Below are 24,353 nucleotides of genomic sequence, written 5' to 3' on the forward strand. Positions count from 1 at the left end.
TTCTGTCCATAAAAAATTATGAACAGAACCGGTGACAAAGGGCAGCCCTGCCGGAGTCCAACATGCACCGGGAACAAGTCTGACTTACTGCCGGCAATGCGAACCAAGCTCCTGCTTCGGTCATACAGGGACCGGACAGCCCTTAGTAAAGGGCCCCCGATCCCATACTCCCGGAGCACCCTCCACAGGCCGCCGCGAGGGACACAGTCAAATGCCTTTTCCAAATCCACAAAGCACATGTGGACTGGTTGGGCAAACTCCCATGAACCCTCCAGCACCCTGTAGAGGGTATAGAGCTGGTCCAGTGTTCCACGGCCTGGACGAAAACCACATTGTTCCTCCTGAATCCGAGTTCTACTATCGGCCGTATTCTCCTCTCCAGTACCCTGGCATAGACTTTCCCAGGTAGGCTGAGAAGTGTGATCCCCCTAAAGTTGGAACACACCCTCCGGTCCCCCTTCTTAAAAAGAGGGACCACCACCCCGGTCTGCCATTCCAGAGGCACTGTCACCGACCGCCAAGCGATGCTGCAGAGGCGTGTCAGCCAAGACAGCCCCACAACATCCAGAGACTTGAGGTACTCAGGGCGGATCTCATCCACCCCCGGTGCCTTGCCACCGAGGAGTTTCTTTACTACCTTGGTGACTTCAGCTTGGGTGATGGACGAGTCCGCCTCTGAGCCCTCAGCCTCTGCTTCCTCAATGGAAGACGTGACGGCGGGATTGAGGAGATCCTCGAAGTATTCCTTCCACCGTCCAACGACATCCCCAGTTGAGGTCAACAGCTCCCCACGTCTACTGTAAACAGCATTGGTGGGGCACTGCTTTCCCCTCCTGAGGCGCCGGACGGTTTGCCAGAATCTCTTCGAGGCCAGCCGATAGTCCTTCTCCATGGCCTCACCGAACTCCTCCCAGGCCCGAGTTTTTGCCTCGATAACCACCCGGGCTGCAGTTCGCTTGGCCTGCCGGTACCCGTCAGCTGCCTCAGGAGTCCCACAAGCCAACCAGGCCCGGTAGGACTCCTTCTTCAGCTTGACGGCATCCCTTACTTCCGGTTTCCACCACTGGGTTCGGGGATTGCCGCCTCGACAGGCACCGGAGACCTTACTGCCACAGCTCGACAATGGAGGTGGAGAACATGGTCCACTCGGACTCAATATCTCCGGCCTCCCTCGGGATCTGGTCAAAGCTCCGCCGGAGGTGGGAGTTGAAGATCTCTCTGACAGGAGGCTCGGCCAAACGTTCCCAGCAGACCCTCACAGTACGCTTGGGTCTGCCGAGTCTGTCCAGCTTCCTCCCCCGCCATCGGATCCAACTCACCACCAGGTGGTGATCAGTTGACAGCTCCGCCCCTCTCTTTACCCGAGTGTCCAAGACATACGGCCGCAGGTCAGATGAAACGACCACAAAGTCGATCATCGACCTACGGCCTAGGGTGTCCTGGTGCCACGTGTACTGATGGACACCCTTATGCTTGAACATGGTGTTCGTTATGGACAAACTGTAACTAGCACAGAAGTCCAATAACTGAACACCGCTCGGGTTCAGATCAGGGGGGCCGTTTCTCCCAATCACGCCCCTCCAGGTGTCACTGTCGCTGCCCACGTGTGCATTGAAGTCTCCCAGTAGAACGACGGAGTCCCCAGTCGGAGCACTGTCCAGCACCCCTCCCAGAGACCCCAAGAAGGCCGGGTACTCTATACTGCCGTTTGGCCCGTAGGCACACACGACAGTGAGAGACCTATCCCCGACCCGTAGTCGCAGGGAAACGACCCTCTAGTTCACCGGGGTAAACTCCAACACATGGCGGCTGAGCTGGGGGGCTATAAGCAAACCCACACCAGCCCGACGCCTTTCACCATGTGCAGCTCCAGAGTTGTAAAGAGTCCATCCTCTCTCGAGGAGTGTGGTTCCAGAGCCCAGGCCGTGCGTAGAGGTGATCCCGACTATCTCTAGTCGAAACCTCTCAACCTCACGCACAATCTCAGGCTCCTTCCCCGCCAGTGAGGTGACATTCCACGTCCCTAGAGCTAGCTTCCGTGTCCAGGGATCGGGATGTCGAGGCCTCCGCCTTCGACTGCTGCCCGATCCTCTTAGCACCGGCCCCTTACGGTCCCTCCTGCAGGTGGTGAGCCCACTGGAAGGCGGCCCCACGTCGCTCCTTCGGGCTGAGCCCGGCCGGACCCTGTGGGGGAAGGCCCGGCCACCAGGCGCTCGCATACGAGCCCCAACCCCGGGCCTGGCTCCAGGGTGGGGCCCCGGCTGCGCCATACCAGGCGACGTCACGGTCCCTGATGTAGTATCTCTCATAAGGGGTTTTGAACCGCTCTTAGTCTGACCCGTCGCCCAGGACCTGTTTGCCTTGGGAGACCCTACCAGGGGCATATAGCCCCGGACAACATAGCTCCTAGGGTCATTCGGGTACTCAAACCCCTCCACCACGTTAAGGTGGCAGTTCAAGGAGAGGTTAACAGATACTAGCAGAGGAAAAAACAAAACAAATATTGTATTCTAATTAGGTAAGAAATCATACATGACATGTAGATTTTGCATAATTGAGTCGATGGTTATATACAGTATTCCTACCTGTGCAGTAGTAGTGTTTAAAAAGTCTTTGTATGGCAATGCTAGAATGATAGATAGACCTTGAAGTGTTTCTAGTAATAGTGTTTCTTTAGTCAAAGTGACCTTGTGGATATTTTTTAATTTTTTTAGGGGGCATGGTCACGAGACGATATTTCAATAAACAAATGAAATATCACATATCCGTAAATTAGTATGTCGTGACAATGTGATGCCAAAGTTGTACGAGGTGGTATCAAAAAGTTTCGAGGCTAATGGTGCTAACTAGTGCTATTCTGACCATGCCCCCTTTCAAGAGCGGAAGAACATCACTGGAAGACAACGAGAGATCGGAAAGACCTTCGATGAACTCAACCTCCCGAAAATGTCGTAACCATTCGTCAACTTGTGCATGATGATAGTTGGAGAACAATCCACATGAGCTCACTTCCGCACCTTCCCTACTCACCAGATTTGGCTCCTGCGGACTTCGCCCTCTTCCTGGAGATGAAGATCCAGCGCATAGGTTTTCATTTTGACACCACTGATGGAAAATCCATGCGCAGAAGGCACTTGACAAGAAGTGACAGGAACGCTGGGAGCGCTGTATTGCTGTGCAAGGGGACTATTTTGTATTTTGTGTGTAAACGTAGATTAACAAAGTACTTTCTTGTAAACAGAGCTAGTCTCAAAACTTTTTAATAATTGTGTGGTTTGAGCACACAACTTAAAATGTTGAGGGAATGACATACAACTACATGCCTCTGGGTAATAACGATTTGCCTGAGCGAATGCTATGTTCATACTTCAGCACATGATAGTAAAAATAATATCACTATCAGTAGCAATCATGATAACATCCTGCTCTAATTCAGTTTATTTCCGTCTGTCTTCGGTCGCTAAAAAAGTTAAAACTTTACAGAAAATATATCGTTCAATACAAACCGTAGGTCTAATTTCGTCTAACTTGTAGCAGTGGGTAGAATGCCAGCATCTGCATTCTGCATGAAAGAATAAGCAGCTGGGCCTGATCGCCCCAGCAAGCAGCAGCCTGCAGAAAAACAGCTTGGCTCTGCACTCGGCTCATGAGAGGTGACACAGGCGATTTCCAGCCCATTAGCCAATGAGGGGAGAACGAGGCTGAGCGAGCAGGTGGAGCGTGCGTGAAGGCAGCAGTCAGGGGAGGACGGCCCAAGCTGGGAGAAAATCTGCTCACAGTAAACAGCAGAAATGACAGTAAAACTCAGTCAATGTCAGGCCTCAGTGGTGAAACTATTAGTTTTATATTAATGGCAGAAGTCACAGGAGGATATGTGGGGTAAATGGGGTCTGTAGTATTGTGTGTGGCATTCACGACATATTGCTGAAAGATTTAAAGCGTTGTTCAGGGGGTTCACTGAAGAGCTAGTGGCTCGTTGCTTCTTAAAGATGTAGTCGGGATGCTTTCCACACTTTCCGCTCACTTCACGTGGAGCATGAATCAAACCTTTTAAATTGTGTGTATTGATAGATCATGCGTTACAATGAGTTGATGTGTTGTGATGTCATTCATTTATCTTGGTGAACAACTGATCATGGGCAGAGCTGTGATGGACCTGGAGCCTATCCTGAGAACACATGGATTATACACCCTGGCCATCTCAGTGTACCATGTGCTCAAAAAATTTACTACAACTATAAAGAGGTGATTTATCATAGTTAGTCAAAAGGAAGGAAACCGAAGAACCTGTACAGATATACATAGAATAATTAAAGGTTCCCCTTGCGGGACAACTAAGGAACACTTTATGCTTTTAGAATTAACACCAACGTTGTCTAAAATGTTGAAACAGTAAGTGTATGTGTGTGTTTCTGTGTGTCTAACTCGGTGGTCCAGGGACCACAGCTGAGAGCAGACATCCCATAATAAATCCAGGGAGATGTCCTTCCAAAGGGACGAAGCCTAATGCCAGTGTAATGAACAGCAAACCGCTTCAGTATGTCAAACCAGACTGTGGAAAAAAAGGACGTCCTGATGCTTCCCTTATTTCTCAAACCGCTCATTTATTTACGCTCCATAAACTGAACTATAAGCCTCGTCTCACATGCTTATTAGGAGAATAGCAAAGTGTTTCTCGAAAGTCATTCCCATATGTACTTTTTCAGTAATACTGAACCTACGGACGGTATAGTAGCTCCAATCACAGACGACTAACCTTCTAGTCAACATGGCCGATGTTCAGGACAGATTTTTAAGTATTGGTTGATTATTTAAGACCACATAATTTTTGAGTACCATGGTTTTTTTTTGTAATGGTTGACTCTTAAATACTGAATGGCTTTTCAAGACTTTAAACTTTTACAGGATTAGTTTTTCCAGGCTTTTTTTGTTGCTAGGTGAAAAATCATTTAGGTCTGAAAATTTGTTTAGTACTGAACAAATACTGTACTGGCAAATCATCTAGTACTGTATTGTCATTTAGTAAAAATCTCCTAGTACTTTTTTGTGATTTAATCCTACTAAAAAGAACTAGGAGATTTTTACTAAATTACATTTCAGTACTAGATGATAGATTATGATTTCAGACTAGACTGATTTGAAAGTACAGTGTTCAGTACTAGACAAATTTTCAAGACCAAAAGGTTTTTACAGTCCAAGGTGATTTTTTCACGATTTTTCAGCATTGGACTATATGTGATTCTGCAGCAAGAGGAATTTTTAGTACAGGATTTTCCATTCTGCTATGCGATTTTGTTGTACCAGCCAAATTTACCTCAGGTTTAGTATAGGATTCCAATCCCATTGGAATTGCATGTCTTTTTTTATCTTTGCGTTTATTCTTCGTCGTCTGTTTTTACATTTTGCAAGTTGTGACTTAAACATTTTTTTCTCACCTGCAAACCTTGAGGCAGGGCCAAAATCTTTACTTGGCTATTCATGCTTAAGAAGGTCTCATGGACATTGTTAGTACTGAGGCAATCAGTTTTATTGTTTTTCTGTTTCCAGTTTGATAAAGAACAAAAACACAGCAACGAGAAGGCATAAGAACACCAAATAGTGGACACTAAATATATCAGAGACCAAATCAAACCTATCCTCTCATACGCCATAGTACATTCATAAACATCTCCCTCTTTTCTTTTATCTGTTTTAAATGAATTGATGTGAGGGAAAATTCCAGAAGCCCAAGCTGGCTGAATGATAATTACTACTCAGTTGGTTGGTACTGAAACATTGACTAAAATATTACATCCTCATTAGGGAGAGTTTTTCAGATTGTGAGCTCTGAGGATGACATCTTTAAACCCAAAGTACAATAAGAGATCATGATGTACAAACCAAAATGTCAGTCAGAGGAATGAAAACATGACATGGTATCAAGATCGTCTAAAATAACCTGTTGGATTATTATTTTTTATGTCTAACATATACATGTTTTAAAGAAACACACAGAATTCAAGTAAAAAGACAACTAGCTCAATTTAAAGAGTAAGTCACATGTAGAGTTTATGAACAAATACTTGGAAACAGAACATCCACAATGTGTTAGGGTTATAAAGTTACTGTGGATCTGATTCATTTAAAATGATGAATAACAACAAAACCAAACAAGCAAAAATAAAATTATAATGATCACAAACAGGGTAGCATGAAACCCAAAATGATGCACGGCACACACTAGTACATGCTAAAAACAAACCATTGAAATCTCATTAGAAAAAAAAAATACAGTCATAAAAGAAAGAAATGTGTGTCTTCTTTCGCTAATATTTCTTATTATGAGATTACAGTGATATTCTGATGCCTCATTTATTCAGTCTGAGTTGTCAAGGATTAGCAGATTTGCCAATTTCTAGCATCTATTTATACAAAGGGGAAAATTTATGTTCCAAAACTGAAGTACCAAGCTTTTTGGATATAAATGGCTAAAATTGTGGCACCAATATATCTTATATCTTATCTTAATCTCATAATAAGAAATGTTACATCAATTCTGCCATATTTAAGACAATTGAAAAACAAGCATTGCCATTTCACACTGGGTCTCCCCACATTAACAAGGTCTGGAATCACACATTCTTACACTTCCAATTACACACCCCCTAAAACCCATATGGCCCACTGATACGCATATGGAGTGCTACATACAATGGGATGAGAAATGTGCTGGTACAGTCGCAACTTTCTCAAGAATAATAATCGGAGTTTTTAAACCAGATGGACTGGTGTGGGCATTTCTCGGGATTTGTCATGCACAGTAGTCTCTAGGGTTTATACAGAATGCTGTAAAAAATAAATACAAGAAGTGACTGTTCTGTGAGCACAAACAATGGCTTGTTAATAAAAGAGAGGTAAGAGGGGTGATGAAGAAAAATATGCACCATTAATGTTTTCACTCCTGTCAGGTTAAAAACGTTTGTACACTGTATGGACAAGTATTGGGACACCTAACTTTTTCAGCCATATGTGTTTTTTTCCCAAACTGCTACTACAAATTTGGAGGCACACAACTGTATAGTTGATGCATGACATTTTCACTTCACATTAACTAGGAGACTCAAACCTGTTCCCTGACCACACACCTATGCACTACCAAGATTCAGTTTGGATAGGTTGGAGTGAAATATCTTGAGTGGACTGCTATAGAGCTCTGACCTCAACCCTACTGAACACATTTGGGATGAATTGAAATGCTGACTGCACCCCAGGCTTCTTCACTTCACCTACATCAGTACTTGACTTTACAAACACACTAGTGGCTGAATGAGCACAAATCTCCACAAACACACTCCAAAATCTAGAGCATCTTCCCAGAAGAGTGGAGGGAATTGGGACTAAATGTGGAATTGACTGTTCAAAAAGCACATACCAATCTTATGTTCAGGTGTCCACAAACCTATGTTCACATAATGTATCTTCAAATGAAACTGTAGGTCTTGTAGGTTTGCTAAAACATGACTGGCTGATTAAATAACCTGCATGAATACTGTAAGAATGTACTGCATATTACTACATATGGTACAATGACAAAATACCAGCTGCTTATTACACACAGATGCAGGGGCTACAATTTGAAACAATATAAGGGTGACGAAGGCGCCATCTGTGATTCAGCATGTTCTTTAATGATCAAACAAGAAGACAGCTTTTCCTACAAAAGCTCCTTTAATCTAAATCTAGGGAAAATCAGATCACGATGTACCTTGGATGTTATTTTGGATGTATCATGTCTGTGCTGTCAAATCAGAGTACAGAGTAAGATTTGTAAGAAAAGACTTAGCATAATATTTAGCTCAGAATTATCCCAGAATATCACTGAAATTACTCTACCCTTTTCCTGCACCCTTCCTTGAAACCATCACATAATTCTGTGTTTAAACAGCTGAAATTACATTGTTTTGATACCACTTCATATTCCCAGTGCTCCAAAATACACTTTACCTGACATATCTTTGTCAAATTGATCCCCTGGGCCATGACTTGCCCAAATGTTCAGAACAACCTCCACATTCTAAAATTCTCTAAAATTATGTCAATATCAGAAGGTCATTCTTTGTCAAAACCCCACATGCAAATGGCGACTATAAGCGTTTACTACTTGTTAGCTATGTTAGCCGCACAGCTCCGGCGCAAAACTAAAGCAGATTTGGTCTGTCAAGATTAGTAGTCGAGATAAATATATATAATTTCCTGTTGTACAAGTGGCAAACAAATAGTACATTTCTTGAATTAGTTAGCCCACTAGGCTACTAAATATAAAAAGCACATAGCAAGCTAGCTAGCTATTTACATGCGCTGTGCATTAATAGTGAGGAATACGACATAAAAGCCATTCATTGATTCTTTATTTTCCTCAGCAAGTGATCACAGCGGGGTCCAAAAGTCTTGAGAGTGCTAAAGAAATTCTTCTTTTTATTTTCTTTCTAAGAATTGTTTAATACAAATGATACTGACAGCAGCTTCTAGAGATTTCTAGATCTTTTCTGAGAACAAATGCAAAGTGTGAAGATTAGGCAGGTGGAGAATATGGTTAATATTGTGCATTTGCCTACATTTAAATAGGGACCTAGAAATAATGCAGAATCCTGAATATTACAGTGTTACAAGAACACGTTGTTCTTTAAATTCAGTGTTTCCAAAATCGATCCCTGGTGTATGAAAAGTCCAGTCATTAGAATAGGATTAAAAAATTATTTTTTTTTACTTCAGCATCCTTGTATTTTTTCCATCCAGTAGCATGCTGTACGGAAGTCCTAAGAGGCCATGCATTTTAATATTTTTGTTCTTTCTTGTTTTTTCCCGTAATCTTGACACATCGAGATGTTTTGTTGTGATCACGGCTTAATTTTCTTGTGATCGTGACTTAATTTTCTCGCGATCGTGGACTTGATGCCGCTGCCACAAATAGTTATGGTTATTATCCATGTGCTGCCTCTACAACAAGCTCTTATGCCGAATACACCGAAAATTTAAGTACTGATCACGAGGAAACAATGTTTATGTCAAGATCGCAAGAAAATTAAATTGTGATCAGTAGTAAACAGGAAAGAAAAATATTATAATGCATGGCCCCTTAGGACTTCCATAACGCTGACTCGAAAACAATAATTCTTTGTTCCGTTTGTTTCATTTCCAGCACATGACTCAACCTCCAGACTTGTGTGTTAGCCAAAGAAACAAATGCTGCTGTGCATTTCTGAACCTTTAACAGTAAAACAAAGTGCTAATTCGTTAAATACGCACCAGGAAAAGGTTCATTAGATCTAATGTGCTAATTTGAACTGGCATTTATTTTTTTTTAACAACTTTTTCATTAACAATGCAGGCGAAAGGAAGGATGCTAAATAATGTAAATGCAGAAAATGATATGAAAAAAGAATGTAAAATATGTAAAGAAAACGTCTTTAAAGTAGTAAAGGCAACATTTTCTTGCTCAGAATTTTATGCATCTTTACACACATCTGTTCTTGTTAAAAATGATGAATAGTAAGTATAACGAAAAAACAAAAAAAACTTTGTGCCATAGTAACAAGGACTGATTATTGTTTACTGGAGTACATACAGGCATCACCAATAAAGGAATAAATGACAGTAATGTGTCGTTTCTGAATTGATTATTGCACTACAAAGTGGATCTACAGAACTCTAATCAAACTGATACTCCGCAAGACCTATGAGAACTTTTCTGCGCCTACAACAATAATGAACACGAATGTCCTACGAAGGCAAATCAAACGCACGGGTTAATGAGTTGACCTGCGATCATCCAATCCAGGAACTTTAGTAAACACCCACGACTAGGTTGTATATTAGCGCCAAAGCTTGAAGAATCAGGTTCCTTTTTTTTTTTTTTCTTTAAACGAGACGAAAATGAACATTAAACCCAAATCCAAGAGCGATTTGAAAGAAGATTCTTAGGAAAAGAGAAAGAATGGAGGGGAGGAAAAAAAATGATGAAAAACCATTTCTGTCCTTTAAGGGCCCTCTCGCTTCCGTCAAAGGAAGTGATGTCACACAGGGACCTGTGGCCGGAGAATGGTAGCTCTAGTCGCGTCCTCTGTGGCCGGAACCATGTCTGCGGTGTCGCCGGTGCTCGTGGTGATATCTGTGATGTTGCCGACGGTAGCGGTGAGACCTCCGTGCTGGGGTTTGGCGAGTTGGAGCGAAAGAATGAAAGAGAGAGAAAAAGAGCGAGACAGAGACATAAATATGATTGAAATAATATAGAAATAATAATATTCTGTAGGGTATAATTGCTGATTATAATAAGAGTAGGTGAGTAGGATGAGTGCGGAAGTGAGATCAAGTTGTTTCCAGCGAGAAAATCACGTGTGAGCAGAGCTCGGTGACATTGTGCGTACGTGGTCAGAAAAGCAGACGTGGTAGCGCACGCGGTCCAGATGTACACAGGACCATGTCTTTTAGCATACTGACTACTGACTTATGAAGCTCTGTGCTCCCTGTGACTGTGTGTGCAGCCTTGTGCTGCCATCTGTTGGTGTGTTACAAAACTAGACTATAAACATTTTAATACCACTTCGTAATGTCTAAAGTGCGCTCTATTTATATTAAGGGTCATGTCGTCATTGTGATTGGCTGACCTTTCAGTGACCAGGTGCAGTATTTATTTTTATTATAAAAAGAGTAAAATTGTATGGGTTTATATCAAAAACCAATTGTTACGGAACGGATTGTGACTGTTGTGTGTGTGTGTGTGTGTGTGTGTGTGTGTGTGTGTGTGTGTATTCTATCCTATCTTGTCTTCCTGGCTTTGTGGTATAAAAGCACACTGGTGGTACTCACACTTGGTGCAGACGATCTTGGGTCTCTCCCAGGTGCCGTTGGGTCGGCAGCGCACCGTCGGGACGTGTCTCTGGAAGAACCCGTCGACACACTGGTAACGCACCACCGAGTGGATGTCATAGTGAGCTCGCCTCCGTCCCACAAGATACGTGTTCCTCACAGCCGGAGGAGTGCCACACATGACTGGTAATACAGGAATGAACACACTTTTAACATTTCTCATCCTGTATGTCTTCCCAGTTTCTCGTATGCCTTTAGTAAGCATTAAAAGCATTAAGGATAAAGAGAAAGGGTCAGTTTGCTTTGTGTTAGGCTTTTGAAAAGCTATTGAAACTTTTATTTACTCCGTTTCAGTCAGTAATTTAAAGGAGAAAGGATTTAAAAATGGAATACAAAAAAAAAATGCATAATCTATTTACTGAATTTTGCTCTAAAAACTAGTAAATGAGATGTTCCAGTCGATCTACTTGCAATATTTTCTTATGTCCTACAAACTGACAAATCAACTGATCCTCTCGAAGGATGTTACATTCACTCCAAACAAATACAGTATGTGCTCTGCTCTGATGACAACACTTGTACTCTTATGCGACTAAAAGTAGGTTTTGGAGAAGAAAAAAAAAAACCTTGAAGAATTTGACAACACCTTCCCAGCAAGAGTAGAGGGAGCCTTAAGTTATAATGAATGGCCAAAAATGTTTGTTCCAAATATACATAGTGGCATCCCAGTGGAACTTTTAAGAAGAAACTAGTTCAGCGTGATCAGACGGTGTCTCACCTGTGCCCTTCTTGCAGATGTAGGGCAGGTTGTAGTTACAAGGCACATCGTTCCACTTGCCGTCCTCTCGAGAGATCATCACGACACAATCTTCTCCACCTGCAAAGAAATTATCCGGCTGGTTCTCACGCCAGTTCTCGTATACCTGTTAAGGTGGAAAGACAAAGGCATCTACTGGTCAGAGAATACACCGTGACTAAACAAAGAAATCAGAGAGGTAAGAAACTGCACGCAGGACATGGCAAGGATAAACTATACTGAGGGTCAAAACAGGCAAAAACAACCAAACTTGGAAGTACAAAAGTAACAATGATGCCCTGGTACACTAGCAAATACAGAGACAAGCTATTCAAGTACCTAACACAGAACAGGTACACACAAGCGGATAACAAACCAAAACCTTGACTGAAATAGAGACAGGAGTAGATTAAAAACCAAAATAGACAAAAGCATTTCACTATTAATTTGTCATGTTAACTGCAACAGGATGTAGGTGACTGTGATGGTAACTGCAAAAAGTGATGTTAAGGATATCAGACGATTGTTAGAATGAGCATGGACTAAGCAGAGTCTGATTGGTTACGATGAGCATAGACAAATCACAGTCTGATTGGTTACAAGGAGCATGGACAAATCAGTTAAAATAAGCATGGACAAATCAGAGTCTGATTGGTTAAAATGAGCATGGACAAATCAGAGTCTGATTGGTTAAAATGAGCATGGACAAATCAGTTAAAATGAGCATGGACAAATCAGAGTCTGATTGGTTAAAATGAGCATGGACAAATTGGAGTCTGACTGTTTAGAATGAGCATAGACAAATCAGAGCCTGATTGGTTAGAGACTACATGGAAAGTCAGAGTCTGATTGGTTAGAATGAGCATTAAAAAATCAGAGTCTAATTAGTTAAAATGAACATGAATAAATTTATTCTGATTGGTCAAATCAAATCAGATAAGCTTAAAGGAGGAAAACAAACTGTAATTGGTCAGAATAACTCATGAGAACTCAGACTTTGACTTGTCTCAGGTGCGATCAGAACACACTACAGAATATAATTCTGCTAAAGCTAAAAGCTAACTCATTTAAACAGCACTCACCAGGTCCATGTTGTCAGTCCACTGGAAATCTTCCTCCACTGTTCTGTCATTTAGCCCAATCCACACATTATCATGGCCCAGGCCTGCCAGATCAACATGTTAGCCAGCATAAAGCACAGGACTAATCCAAAAGACTAGCTGTCAACATCAGGTTTTATGTAACAAAAATGATTATAGCTTTAAAGATTGATTTATTATTTTCAAGTTGTAGTCAAAAACACAAACATCAATCCAGTGTTGCAGTAGAGTGCCTTCTGTACGAACTCACCAGTAAGGAAGTCCTGCTCCACGCTGGAGGTGACGCTGGTCAGGTGGCCACTGAGCTCTCTGCAGTCCTTCTCAGCATCCTCCCAGGTGTGCCGGCGGGTGAACAGTTTGTAGCAGTGACCGTGGAACTTCTTCCAGCCGTGGTCACAGCCTTCAGTGTCTATGGAGAGAGAAAGAGAAAACCATCTTGTCATCAAACAAAGTTAAAGTGAAATTTCTGGTCTTTGGGTAGCTGTTCTTAAAGTTCTTCTAAACTTCTTCACCAATCATGTGATACATGATCTATGAAGGACAAACATTTGGGAAGGGGAAGCTCAGTTTGGACTTCTAATTAAAAGATTGCGAGTTTAAATCCCAGCACCATTAAGCTGCCACTGCTGGGTCCTTGAGAAAGGCCCTTAACCCTCATCTGCTTAGTGGTATAAAAATGAGATAAATGTAAGTCAGTCTAGATAAATCCTGTCTGCTAAATCCCATAAGCATAAACAGCCAAAACGTAACATACAGTACAGTAAATATTCACTGGAATGCTTAGAAAATACCATTTTATACACAATATGGAAAAAAGAATCCTTTACCTTTTCAGCCATATGTAGTTTGACCCTCAAAATATTACCCCAAAGTTGAAGGCATACAACTGTATATAGTCTTCAGATGCAAATCTAGTAAAATATCTTCCTGGAAGAGTGGAGGTTATTATAAATGAAGAAAAATATTGAATATTATATTTAAAAAGCAGGAATCTTATGGTCAAGTGAATTCGACTTTTTTGTCCATATAGTATATATTCGATTTAATTTTCGATTTCTGCCATGGAACAATCGCAGTTCCAGTTTATTGGTGCTGAAAAAAACAAACAAACAAAAAAATCCAGGACATCGTGCTTATAGATTCCACACTCACAGACATAAAGCATTTTCAAAATGTCACTGACCTAAGGCTTAAAATAGTTATATATAAAATACTTCAGTCAAGTCAGGAACTTTGTTTTTGTTTTTTTTTAACACTGCACCAGTCGTGTCCAAGCAGCACTTTAATAACCGAGTCCTGTATTGTCCGAGCGATAAATCTACTTATAAATGTGCTGACATCGATCAGTCACACAACAGGGCTAATAGGATTGGCATTGACCAAAAAATGCAGTTCCATCACATTCCCGCTTACTTCGCTGCCCTTTTGTAATCAATCACCTTAACCGAGTTAGAGCACGACGCCTTAACAGAGTTACAACAGGATGAATTGTTTATGTGTGAAATTGTGTGTGTGTGTGTGTGTGTGTGTGTGGGTGAGGGTGTGTATGCGTCTTTGAAAGCAACACTATGCAACAAAAAACACCCAGGGTGCTGATTTCTGGTGCGCACCATATGGGGGGCGATGAGGGACCTGCGATTAGAAGTGCACAGGGTGCTAATTAATGCCCCATCAGTACAGAGGCATGCTGCGAATTCTAATGAAGCGATGCATAATTTCGTGACAATGCAGTTTGAGACTCTAACAGTGCTATTTCATAGTCAGTGGACTCCCAGGTCACTCTTTCAATATCATTTGTTTAATGGACGTTTATAGAGCAAAAGTCTAGGACGCTAATTGAATAAGTAAAGAAATACAACAAGAGTTATTATCTTGGTGCCTCGAGTTATTATCAGGTTTGGGCCTCCTATTAACCACCTCCACATCTGGCTAAAAAAGGCGTTTCCCAATACTTTAGCTTGAACTGCTAAAGTATTGGGAAACGACTTTTTCAGCCAGATGTGCTTCTTCATCAAACTGTTACCACAGATATTGAAGGCACACAATTGTATGAGAAATCTTTGGAGGTGGTTAATAGGAGGCCCAAACCTGTTCCAGCATTCCAATCCCTCCGTGCACAAAGCCAGCTCTATGCTCTACATGGTGAACATCTTGAGTGGCCTGCTATAGAGCTCTGACCTTCCAGAATACTGGAGGAAATTACAAGAACAAACAGGGACTAATTGTGGAATAAGTAAATAAAAATACAATCAGGTGTCCACAAATCCTTGTCCTTATAGTGTGTTAATGATTACACATAATTTTAGATAACCTAAAACTCCCACCATCCCTGTGAAAGAGCTGTTACTATAGCAACGGTAACGTATCAAAATTAGAATCAGAAATAGCTTTATAACCAAGTATGTTTACACACACAAGGAATTTGACTTGGCAACAGGAGCTTCCAGTGCAGGCAAAAGTACAGAAATATTATAACAAAATATAAATAAAACAGACAATAAAAAAATGCACTATATACAGAAATAGAAATATTTCTTTAATAAATGTACAGATGTTATTTACAGGTGTGCAGTTTACAAATGTAGCATTGAGTTTCTATAAATGTGTCAGTTATGATGGACAGTGTGTAGTTATGAATATTTTAATTGTTCAGGCTATAGCCTGCGGGAAAAAAATGTTTTGCTGTTCTGGTGGATGGTTCTGGTGGATGGTTCTCCGGAGCGCAGACCAGAAGCCAACATTTCAAAGAGAGTGTGGGAACCAAAGCGATTTTTTGTAGCCATTTTTCTCACTCTGAAGAAGTTAAGATCTTGGAATTTGGGGGTGAGCACCAATAATCGACTCAGCAGTCCTGACCGTCGTAGCCTCTTGAAGTCTGATTTGGTAGCTGAACTCTCCACTGTTTTGAGCGTGTTGTGCTCCAGGTTGTTCTGATTGCACCAGACAGCCAGCTCTTTAACCTCCTGTCTGCAAGCAGACTCGTCTCCATCCTGGATGAGGCCGATGACTGTAGTGTCGTCCTCAAACATCAGGAGCTTGACAGAGGGGTTTTTAGAGGTGCAGTCATTTGTGTACAGAGAGAGGAGCAGTGGGAAGAGAACCCAACCCTGGGGAGCACCAGTGCTGATAGTGAGAGACCTGTATATTAGTTTGCCCAGCCTCACTATCTGCTGCCTGTCTGTCAGGAAGCTGGTGATCCACTGACAGATTGGGGTGGGCACAGAGATCTGGGTCGGTTTGGCTGAGAGAAGATCAGGAATGATTGCATTAAAGGCCAAACTGAAGTCTACAAACAAGATCCTTGCATAGGTCCCAGATCTATCAAGATGTTGCAGAATATAATGCGGTCCCATGTCGACCGCATCATCTGCAGACCTGTTTGCTCTGTAAGCAATTTGAAGAGGATACAGCAACTTTCCTGTGATGTCCTTAAGGTAGGCCAGGATCAGTCTTTCAAATGACTTCATGATCACAGACGTGAGAGCAGCAAGTCGGTAATTCATTAAGAACAGTGATTTGGGTTTTTTTGGGGACCGAAATGATAGTGGAGTGATTGAAGCAGCAGGAAACTACACACAGCTCCAGTGATCTGTTGAAGGTCTGAGTGAAGATGTGGGCCAGAAACACCGTCTGGGATTGTGGCTTTTCTAGTCGTCTGTCTTCTGAAGACTCGTTGCACATTCTCTACACATACCTTAATTTTCTTTCTTAATTTTACCTTAATTAAGAATGAGCACATTCATATAAACCTGTTTAAACAGCCTGAGCTCCTGTTACACAGAATGAATAAACACACAGTCAGAGTTGTGGATTCAACAGTATAACACATTATAAACTTCTTTATCACTACAGAGAGCAGTTTATAGAGCTTGTAAAACTTAATACCATGAGACCTCACCCTTGTATGTGATCTCCATCAAACGGCCATGGCGACTCTCTCCTGTTCTTATCATTTCATCATTTTTATCCCGTACTGCAGCAAATGCATTATTAGAATTCATAAATCACCATTAGTGTGTGTGGGTGTGAATTTCTATCTATACGTATATGCGTGTACGTGTGGTGCCTGAGGACTCGAGGTGAATTGTTGCAAAGTGTAAAGCTGTTGAGATTAATGGCGTCGTGGGCCGTGCGGAGTAGAGATGAATGTCACGCAGACTCCAGAGTCAGCCAGCCCTGTAACGGCCACGACCCTAGCGAGCGTTTTAGATTAATAGTATCCCAGAAATGTTTTCATAATGCGGAGAGTGGGTATTAAAATTCTGGATAATGCATTACCGCAGCTCAACCCTATTGACTGAGGCGAGGCGATGTTAAGTGTAGTGGCCCAGAGGTGCACACAACAACATTAGCCAGAACGAAGCACTTCTGAGTGTGCTTCCTTTGAGTGACGCTCACCAACATGCAATTAAGCATCGACACGACAACATAAACAGAAAAGAGAAGCACTGCAAAAGTTACTTGTGATGTAAGCGATCCGGGCCATTAATGGCAGTGCAGTGAAATTGGTGGGGAACAATTCAAATTCAAAAAGCTTAATTTTTGTTTTGTTTTTGGATTTGTTACTGTTTTCTAATTTGTTAATTCATTTTCTGATTTATTCATGTGTTTTGCACTTCTCAGCCACCGTACATAGCAGACTATTGAACATATTAATGAACAAAAAAAAGATACTGAATCATGAAAATGTGCTAAAGGAAATAAATATTAACATATTAATTAATAAATATAATCATATATTTAATAAATTATAAATAATAAATATAATAAAGCGCTCTCCGTGCAGCACGCAGTCTCACATGTATAAACAAACAGCACGTGTTGTCATTGATTCGCCTCTAGAGGCGGCTCTTGTAATGACAGCGGACTGGAAGCCGGAAAAACTAGCAGATAGTCAGGCGCTCAACTACTGGTGCCTTGACCGCTATTTATTTTAAATTAAAGTCAACCTTTATTATCGAACACTGGTATTTCTTTCTTTCTCCCGTTAGGGGTCGCCACAGCGGATCCTCCGCACGTTTGATTTGGCACGTTTTACGCTGGATGCCCTTCCTAACGCAACCCTCCCCAATTTATCCGGGCTTGGGACCGGCACTGAGAGTGGCTGGGGATGGTTCCCTGACCGGGGATCGAACCCGGGTCGCAGCGGTGAGAGCGCTGCATCTTAACCACTAGACCACCGTATAATATAAATAAAACATATTTGAAAATAAATCTTGTCTCAAAGGGGCCATGGGCCGTAGTTTTGGGAACCCTGCCTTTAACCTTAATTTGCTCAGTTGTAAATAAATTGATCACAATCACCATAAGACTTCTGCCTTGTATTATCCTTGTATTATATAACAGATAATGGTGATGACAAAACCTATAACACAGACAGATAAGAAAACAATTCATCAAGAGTGCACCGACTTGCAGGCTTTCTGTTTTGTGTATGTATAGTGTGAATTCATAGAGCTTTCTTAAGCAATAGTCACACATACAATGACTGAGTGACTGCAAAACATTCATTTTAATTGAGAGCTTCTGCTGCCTTGGGCGTCAGCAAATTGATAGCGACTAGATGAGGGTGTGTCCAGCAAAGTGACAAAGTCAAGAAAAGTTTCAAGCATCTACTGATGAAGGTTACTATGGCAACCAGAAGTAGAAACGCCTTCTGGGGACTTCATTGTACAGAGAACGAAAATAGCTGCACATGTAAACACAGCATTGTGGTTGTTTTTGTGTGTGTGTGTCATGATAAGTTGGCTTGGTCTTTTACCTTTCTCACACATGTCTCCACTGTAGCTGGGTAAACACAGGCATATGAAGGAGTCCACCTTGTCAATGCAGGTCCCTCCGTTCTCACATGGGTTGGACAGACAGTCATCTACATCTGCAAAAAAACCCATAGAAGATAATGTTAGAGTTTGTGTTAGTTGGGGCAACAGCACCGAGATCCTTCCTGTGTAAGATATCAAAAAAAATCTGCCAACACAAGATGTTCGAACGATAACAACCACACACCATGTTAAGGTTCACAAATCCTTTTAGTATTTTTTTACTATCTTTTTTTATATTTATGTAAAAAATGAATGCTCACGTTCAGTCCATTATTCACGTTACAGTCTAAAAGTGAGCAGTGATTGCAGGAAGCCATTTTCTATAATCTGGCAGGGAATCTTATGACTTGAGGGGATATTTTAGTTCCAGACAATAGCAACTTCTGTTCATTCAGTCATCTGAGAATGAGATCCAAAATAGCTAAACGGTTCTCTCTTTTCTAAGTGCATAATAATCATAATCATCTATCATTAACACTTGTAAAGTTATTCGACTACTTATACCCATATAAAGCCCCTAATAATAATCTACTATACCTTATCTATACCTCATATACACTAAAATATATGCTTTTTGAACATCCCATTCTATTATAACATACCCGTTATAATAACCTCCGCTCTTCTTAGAAGATGTTTCACTAGATTTTGGAGTGTCCATGTGGAGGTTTGTGTGAGATTCATTCAACCCCAAGGGTGTTAGTAAAGTCAGGTAGTGATGTAGGTGAGGTGTGGAGGCCTGGGGTGCAGTCAGCATTCAATTTCTCATTACGGTTGAGCTCTGTAGTAGGAGATTTTCCACTCCAAACCATATGTTCACAGAGCTGAATTTGTGCACAGGAGCACTGCCATGCTAGGTTTGGGTTGTTTAGTTCATCTAGTCATCGAATGACCATCCAGAGACATCCTATACAACTGTGTGCCTCCAACTGGACTGGAAAAGTCGGGTGTCCTAATAAGTTTGTCTCCATATTATATCTAAGGGATCCATAAACAAAGCAAGACACCAGATGTCTTTGTCTTAATTGACATTTTAGCCTAAAGAGCCATCTTAATTAAACTTATAGCCAGAATTAACACCTGTACCAAGATAGAATCAACGAATTAATTATTCCCCGGTACAGTTCCAAAGCAATTATGTCGACAGTGGTGCTTTTCTGCTGCATGAAAATGTCGCATAATAGCCTTCTGCAAGCTTGTTTAAACTGTCGTAGCGTTTCGCTCGAAGACACTTTAATTACAAAGCAAGCTGAAGCAAATGCCAACATAGACACCGAGCCTTTGTGGAGAACGTAATGCAAAGAAAAAACAAAAACACAAAAAAAACACTCCTTTAGTTTGCTTCATGTCTTAATCACTGGTTTTGAAAGGTATAATAATGCTAGTAATGCCTTATTACATTGAAAACAATCATTTATTAGTTGTTTTGTTTGGGATTAGGGCACAACACACACACACACACACACACACACACACTCACACACACACACATGCCTATCTTATTATACTTCTGTGGACCTTCCATTCTTTTTCTTTCGGCTGCTCCCGTTTGGGGTCACCACAGCGGATCATCCACCTCGATACTACTCTGTCCTCAACATCTGCCTCTTTCAAACCAACTACCTGCATGTCTTCCATAAACCTGCTTCTTGGTCTTCTTATTTTCTCCCTTCCTGGTGTCTCCATCCTCAGCATTCTCCTACCGATATACCCCATGTCCCTCCTCTGCACATGTCCAAACCATCTCAATCTCGCCTCCCTCACCTTTTTCCAAAACCTCCTACATGCGCATTTCTAATCTTGTCCATCCTCATCACTCCCAACGAAAACATCAACATCTTCAGCTCTGCTACCTCCAGCTCCACCTCCTGTCTTTTACTCAATGCCACTGTCTCTAAACCATACAACATAGTAGATCTCACCATTGTACTATAAACTTTCCCTTTCACTCTTGCAGATACCCTGCAGATGCTATCACTCTTCTCCACCCACTCCACCCTGCCTGCACTCCTATTTCATCACTTCTCTAACACACTCTCCATTACTTTGCACTGTTGACTCCAGGTACCTAAACTCCTCCACCTTCTCCACTTCTTCTCCCTGCAACCGCACCACTCCACTGCCCTCCCTCTCATTCACACACATGTACCCTGTCTTACTCCTACTGACTTTTATTCTCCTTCTCTCCAGTGTGTACCTCCACCTCTCCAGACTCTTGTCAACCTGCTCCCTACTCTCACCACAAATCACAATATCACCAGCAAACATCATAGTCAATGGAGACTCCCTTCTGACTTCGTCCCTTAACCGGTCCATTATCACTGCAAACAGGAAAAGGCTAAGAGCCGATCCCTTATGCAGTCCAACCTCCACCTTGAACCAGTCTATCGTTCCTACTGCACACTTCACTGCTGTCACACTGTCTTTATACATATCCTGCACCACCCTCACATACTTCTCAGACACACCTGACTTTCTCAAACAATACCACAACTCCTCTCTCGGCACCCTGTTGTACGCCTTCTCTAAATCCACAAACACACAATGCAACTTCTTCTAACCTTCTCTAAACCTCTCCATCAACATCCTCAAAGCAAACATTGCATCTGTAATTCTTTCTTTCTTTCGGCTTCTCCCGTTAGGGGTCGCCACAGCGGATCCTCCGCACGTGTGATTTGGCACATGTTTTACGCTGGATGCCCTTCCTAACGCAACCCTCCCCAATTTATCCGGGCTTGGGACCGGCACTGAGAGTGGCTGGGGATGGTACCCTGACCGGGGAACGAACCCGGGTGGCAGCGGTGAGAGCGCTGCATCTTAACCACTAGACCACCAGGGGCCCAAACATTGCATCTGTAATACTCTTCCTTATTATAAAACTATATTGTTGCTCACATATTTTCACCTCTTCCCTCAGCCTGGCTTCCACTACTCTGAGGACCTTTCATTCTGTTGTCACAAATCTGCTGTTGTTTACCATGTTGATAGCAGCTCATGCAGGGGACATAATTGATCACAATCCTGGACTAAATAAGAATGACTAATATCGACGTTTATTGCACTATTGCTACAGCCCCAACAAACCCGTCTCACCCCACAACCAAAAGTGATGAGCCTACTTCATCAACTGCTGCTCCTGAAAAGCCCAGTAGCTCTGGGCTTCCCAGAATCCCAGAGCAGAACCACAGATTTATAGCATCTATTGGTCTACTGCCAATCACAATTCACTGATAAACAGCACTCGTGTCTATGAGAAAATCAAAAAGAGCTACAGAGGATGGACGAATTTGGCATTTTTTATTGTTTGGGTCCTGAATGTAACCATGAAAGCAACCAGGAACTGAATTAATATTACACTGAAGAAACGTCCAACACTGTAATAATTAATGTCAGCAAAGATATTTTGAATGATGACAGACATATTTTTAATCTAATCTTCTAATCATTTGTGTACTAAAGTATAAGACTTTCAAATTTATATTCATATTCAATACTCAAGCGTGGTGGACAGTAAGAAAGAAAATGTAATTCCTCAATATCATTAATATCTTTCTATTAATAGACTAATGTGCTTAGAGTAACATTAGATTAGTCTTTTCACATAAACTGAATTTATTAAGTATGATTCAAAAATAAAAAAAAATTGATAATAGAAACATTCTGGCCATAATAAATCATAGTACTTTTACTCAAGTGAAAGTTTAAAGGGAGCACTTTTACTTTCACTGGAGTCATATTTCACTGAGTGTATCTCTACTTTAACTAAACTACATGGTTTGTGTACTTCACCCAACACAACATGCAGTGATTTCCCCCCCAATTGATCTATGATATAAACGAAATAAAAAAAATAAAAAATAATTGAGGAATACATCAAAATTGACAATGTAATAAAATCTAGCTTAACTGCAGTGAAATAAAAACTGAAATTTGCCCAAATTATGGCTAGACCCACAGAACTACATCTCCCATTAGCCATTGCATGCGACCTAGTCACATGGCACTGTTCAATTATTCCCATCTGACTTTTATATAGCTCTTAAATTTCATCTTGGACCTCACAGTTTGTCTAAAGTTTGTCTTTAATGGTGATTGTCCATCTCGATCAGGTTTAGGTTTACTAGGTTTAGTTCATGTTATTGTGTGTTTCATGTCTGTGTCTTTTTTAAAAATATATATATATTTGCACTAGTATTAATGAAATATCTGCACTTGCATCTGCCCCCACACATAAAAATAAATAAATAGAAGAAATGTACAGAATTGGAGTAGTTAGAATATTAATATTTATTAATAAATATTTTAATATTTAATATTAATTTATTAATTATTGAACACGATCTTACTTTATCCATTCATAGTTACGTTGAATTTTGTGAAACATCCGTGAAGCATGTTGTCACTTACCTTACAGCAGCTATAAAAAGTGTTCTTTCATCAGCCTTTCTTTTGATTCACTCTTGATTTTAAAAGAACAACAAAATAAAGCTATTTTTTTGTTGTTGAAGTTTTCCTTCAGTAGGAAGCACAAAGCCCTCTGTGGCACCTCTTTTCATCTGAATTGTACTAATAATTAAAATTAGAGGCTCCTTCCAAAGTTTTTTTTAACATATGAACAAACGTGAACAAATTGAATTAGACATTATTATTATTATTATTATTATTATTATTATTATTTTTTTTTTATCATTATCTGATAGATTCTCAATTTCTCAGCTATATAGCTATGGTAACTGTAAGTCACACTGGATAAGAGCATCTGCCAGATGCCATAAATGTAAACGTATATGCTATGTCGCAGTTTAAACTGAATTTGTTGGTGAAAATAAGCGACTTTAATAATATACAGTACTGTGATAATATATCGGTATGTATTTTATCGTCCCGTCAGCGATAAACATCATCGAGACCTTTTTTTTTTGTATTGTCTGAACAACTTCTGCTTTGTTTAACTTGTAATATCCCTCATACTCGCTGACAGATCTGCTGTAAATCCCACACTGCTTTTTCAATTCAGTTCTGGAGCCTGACAGCATCACATCAAGGTCAAGATTTATTTCTTTTATTTTACTTCAAAATTGTTTTTATTCAGAACATGGTTGACAACAAAACTCTATTTTTCTTTGAAACACCTAGTGGAGGCGGAGACAGAAGGTCGAAGTATTCAAGCGGGAAACAGGCGAGCTTAACATCGTTCAAACATATGGTGGCTTTGATTAAAAAATCAGATAGGACACATTACTTTAAAATTTATTATTATCATGAATATTAAAATCTTACAAAAGCTGCTCTGTTTAATTCTTAAATTTTAAGGCTTTAAAGTGCAGAAAACGTGAGAGCAAGCATGGGAGAGAATGTGAGACGATGTGAGAGACGATGCGATGTGTTTTGTCTCCAGATGGAATCATGTTCGAGATCAACTCTGTGAGACTCATTTTAAACTAATCTTTTTGAATATAAATGATCTAATTAGAAGCACAAAAAAAATAAATAATCATACTGCATTTCTTTTTTTTTTACCTCTTTTTTTTTTTTTTGCACTCGACTGCATTTTAACCAAAAAATGACTCCTGGTCCCAGCGACCCTCTTTTTAATAATGCGTCAACGACTTCTCACGCTGTGCCTCGATCACTTTTGCTGCAAATCTGCTGAAGCGTGCCTCCAAAAGAGGGGTTTGATTAAGCAAAGAGGTCTTCAGTGCCCCTCTCAGTCCACCGAGCAAGCGATTTTTGCGACATCCAGGCTCACGCAGTTGATTAGTACCTATTATTTGTGTGTCTCAGAGCACC

The 24,353-nt window shown here is 41.0% G+C and overlaps 1 protein-coding gene across 2 annotated transcripts in view; it reads right to left on the reverse strand.

Moving 5' to 3' along the window:
* Window positions 1-5,505: 5,505 nt before the first annotated feature.
* ncana (neurocan a) overlaps window positions 5,506-24,353 on the reverse strand; it is a 97,139-nt gene continuing 78,291 nt past the window's right edge. For both annotated transcript variants that reach the window (XM_083526280.1, XM_083526281.1), the window contains 6 exons: window positions 18,503-18,616; window positions 12,992-13,150; window positions 12,724-12,806; window positions 11,624-11,768; window positions 10,846-11,028; window positions 5,506-10,184 (listed from right to left, as the gene is read on the reverse strand). In XM_083526280.1, coding sequence (XP_083382406.1) covers window positions 10,087-10,184; window positions 10,846-11,028; window positions 11,624-11,768; window positions 12,724-12,806; window positions 12,992-13,150; window positions 18,503-18,616 — 782 coding nt within the window. In that variant the 3' untranslated portion in view covers window positions 5,506-10,086. The remainder of the gene's footprint in view (window positions 10,185-10,845; window positions 11,029-11,623; window positions 11,769-12,723; window positions 12,807-12,991; window positions 13,151-18,502; window positions 18,617-24,353) is intronic.

The sequence above is a fragment of the Silurus aristotelis genome (assembly GCF_946808225.1).
Source record: "Silurus aristotelis genome assembly, chromosome: 22".
Taxonomy (NCBI): domain Eukaryota; kingdom Metazoa; phylum Chordata; class Actinopteri; order Siluriformes; family Siluridae; genus Silurus; species Silurus aristotelis.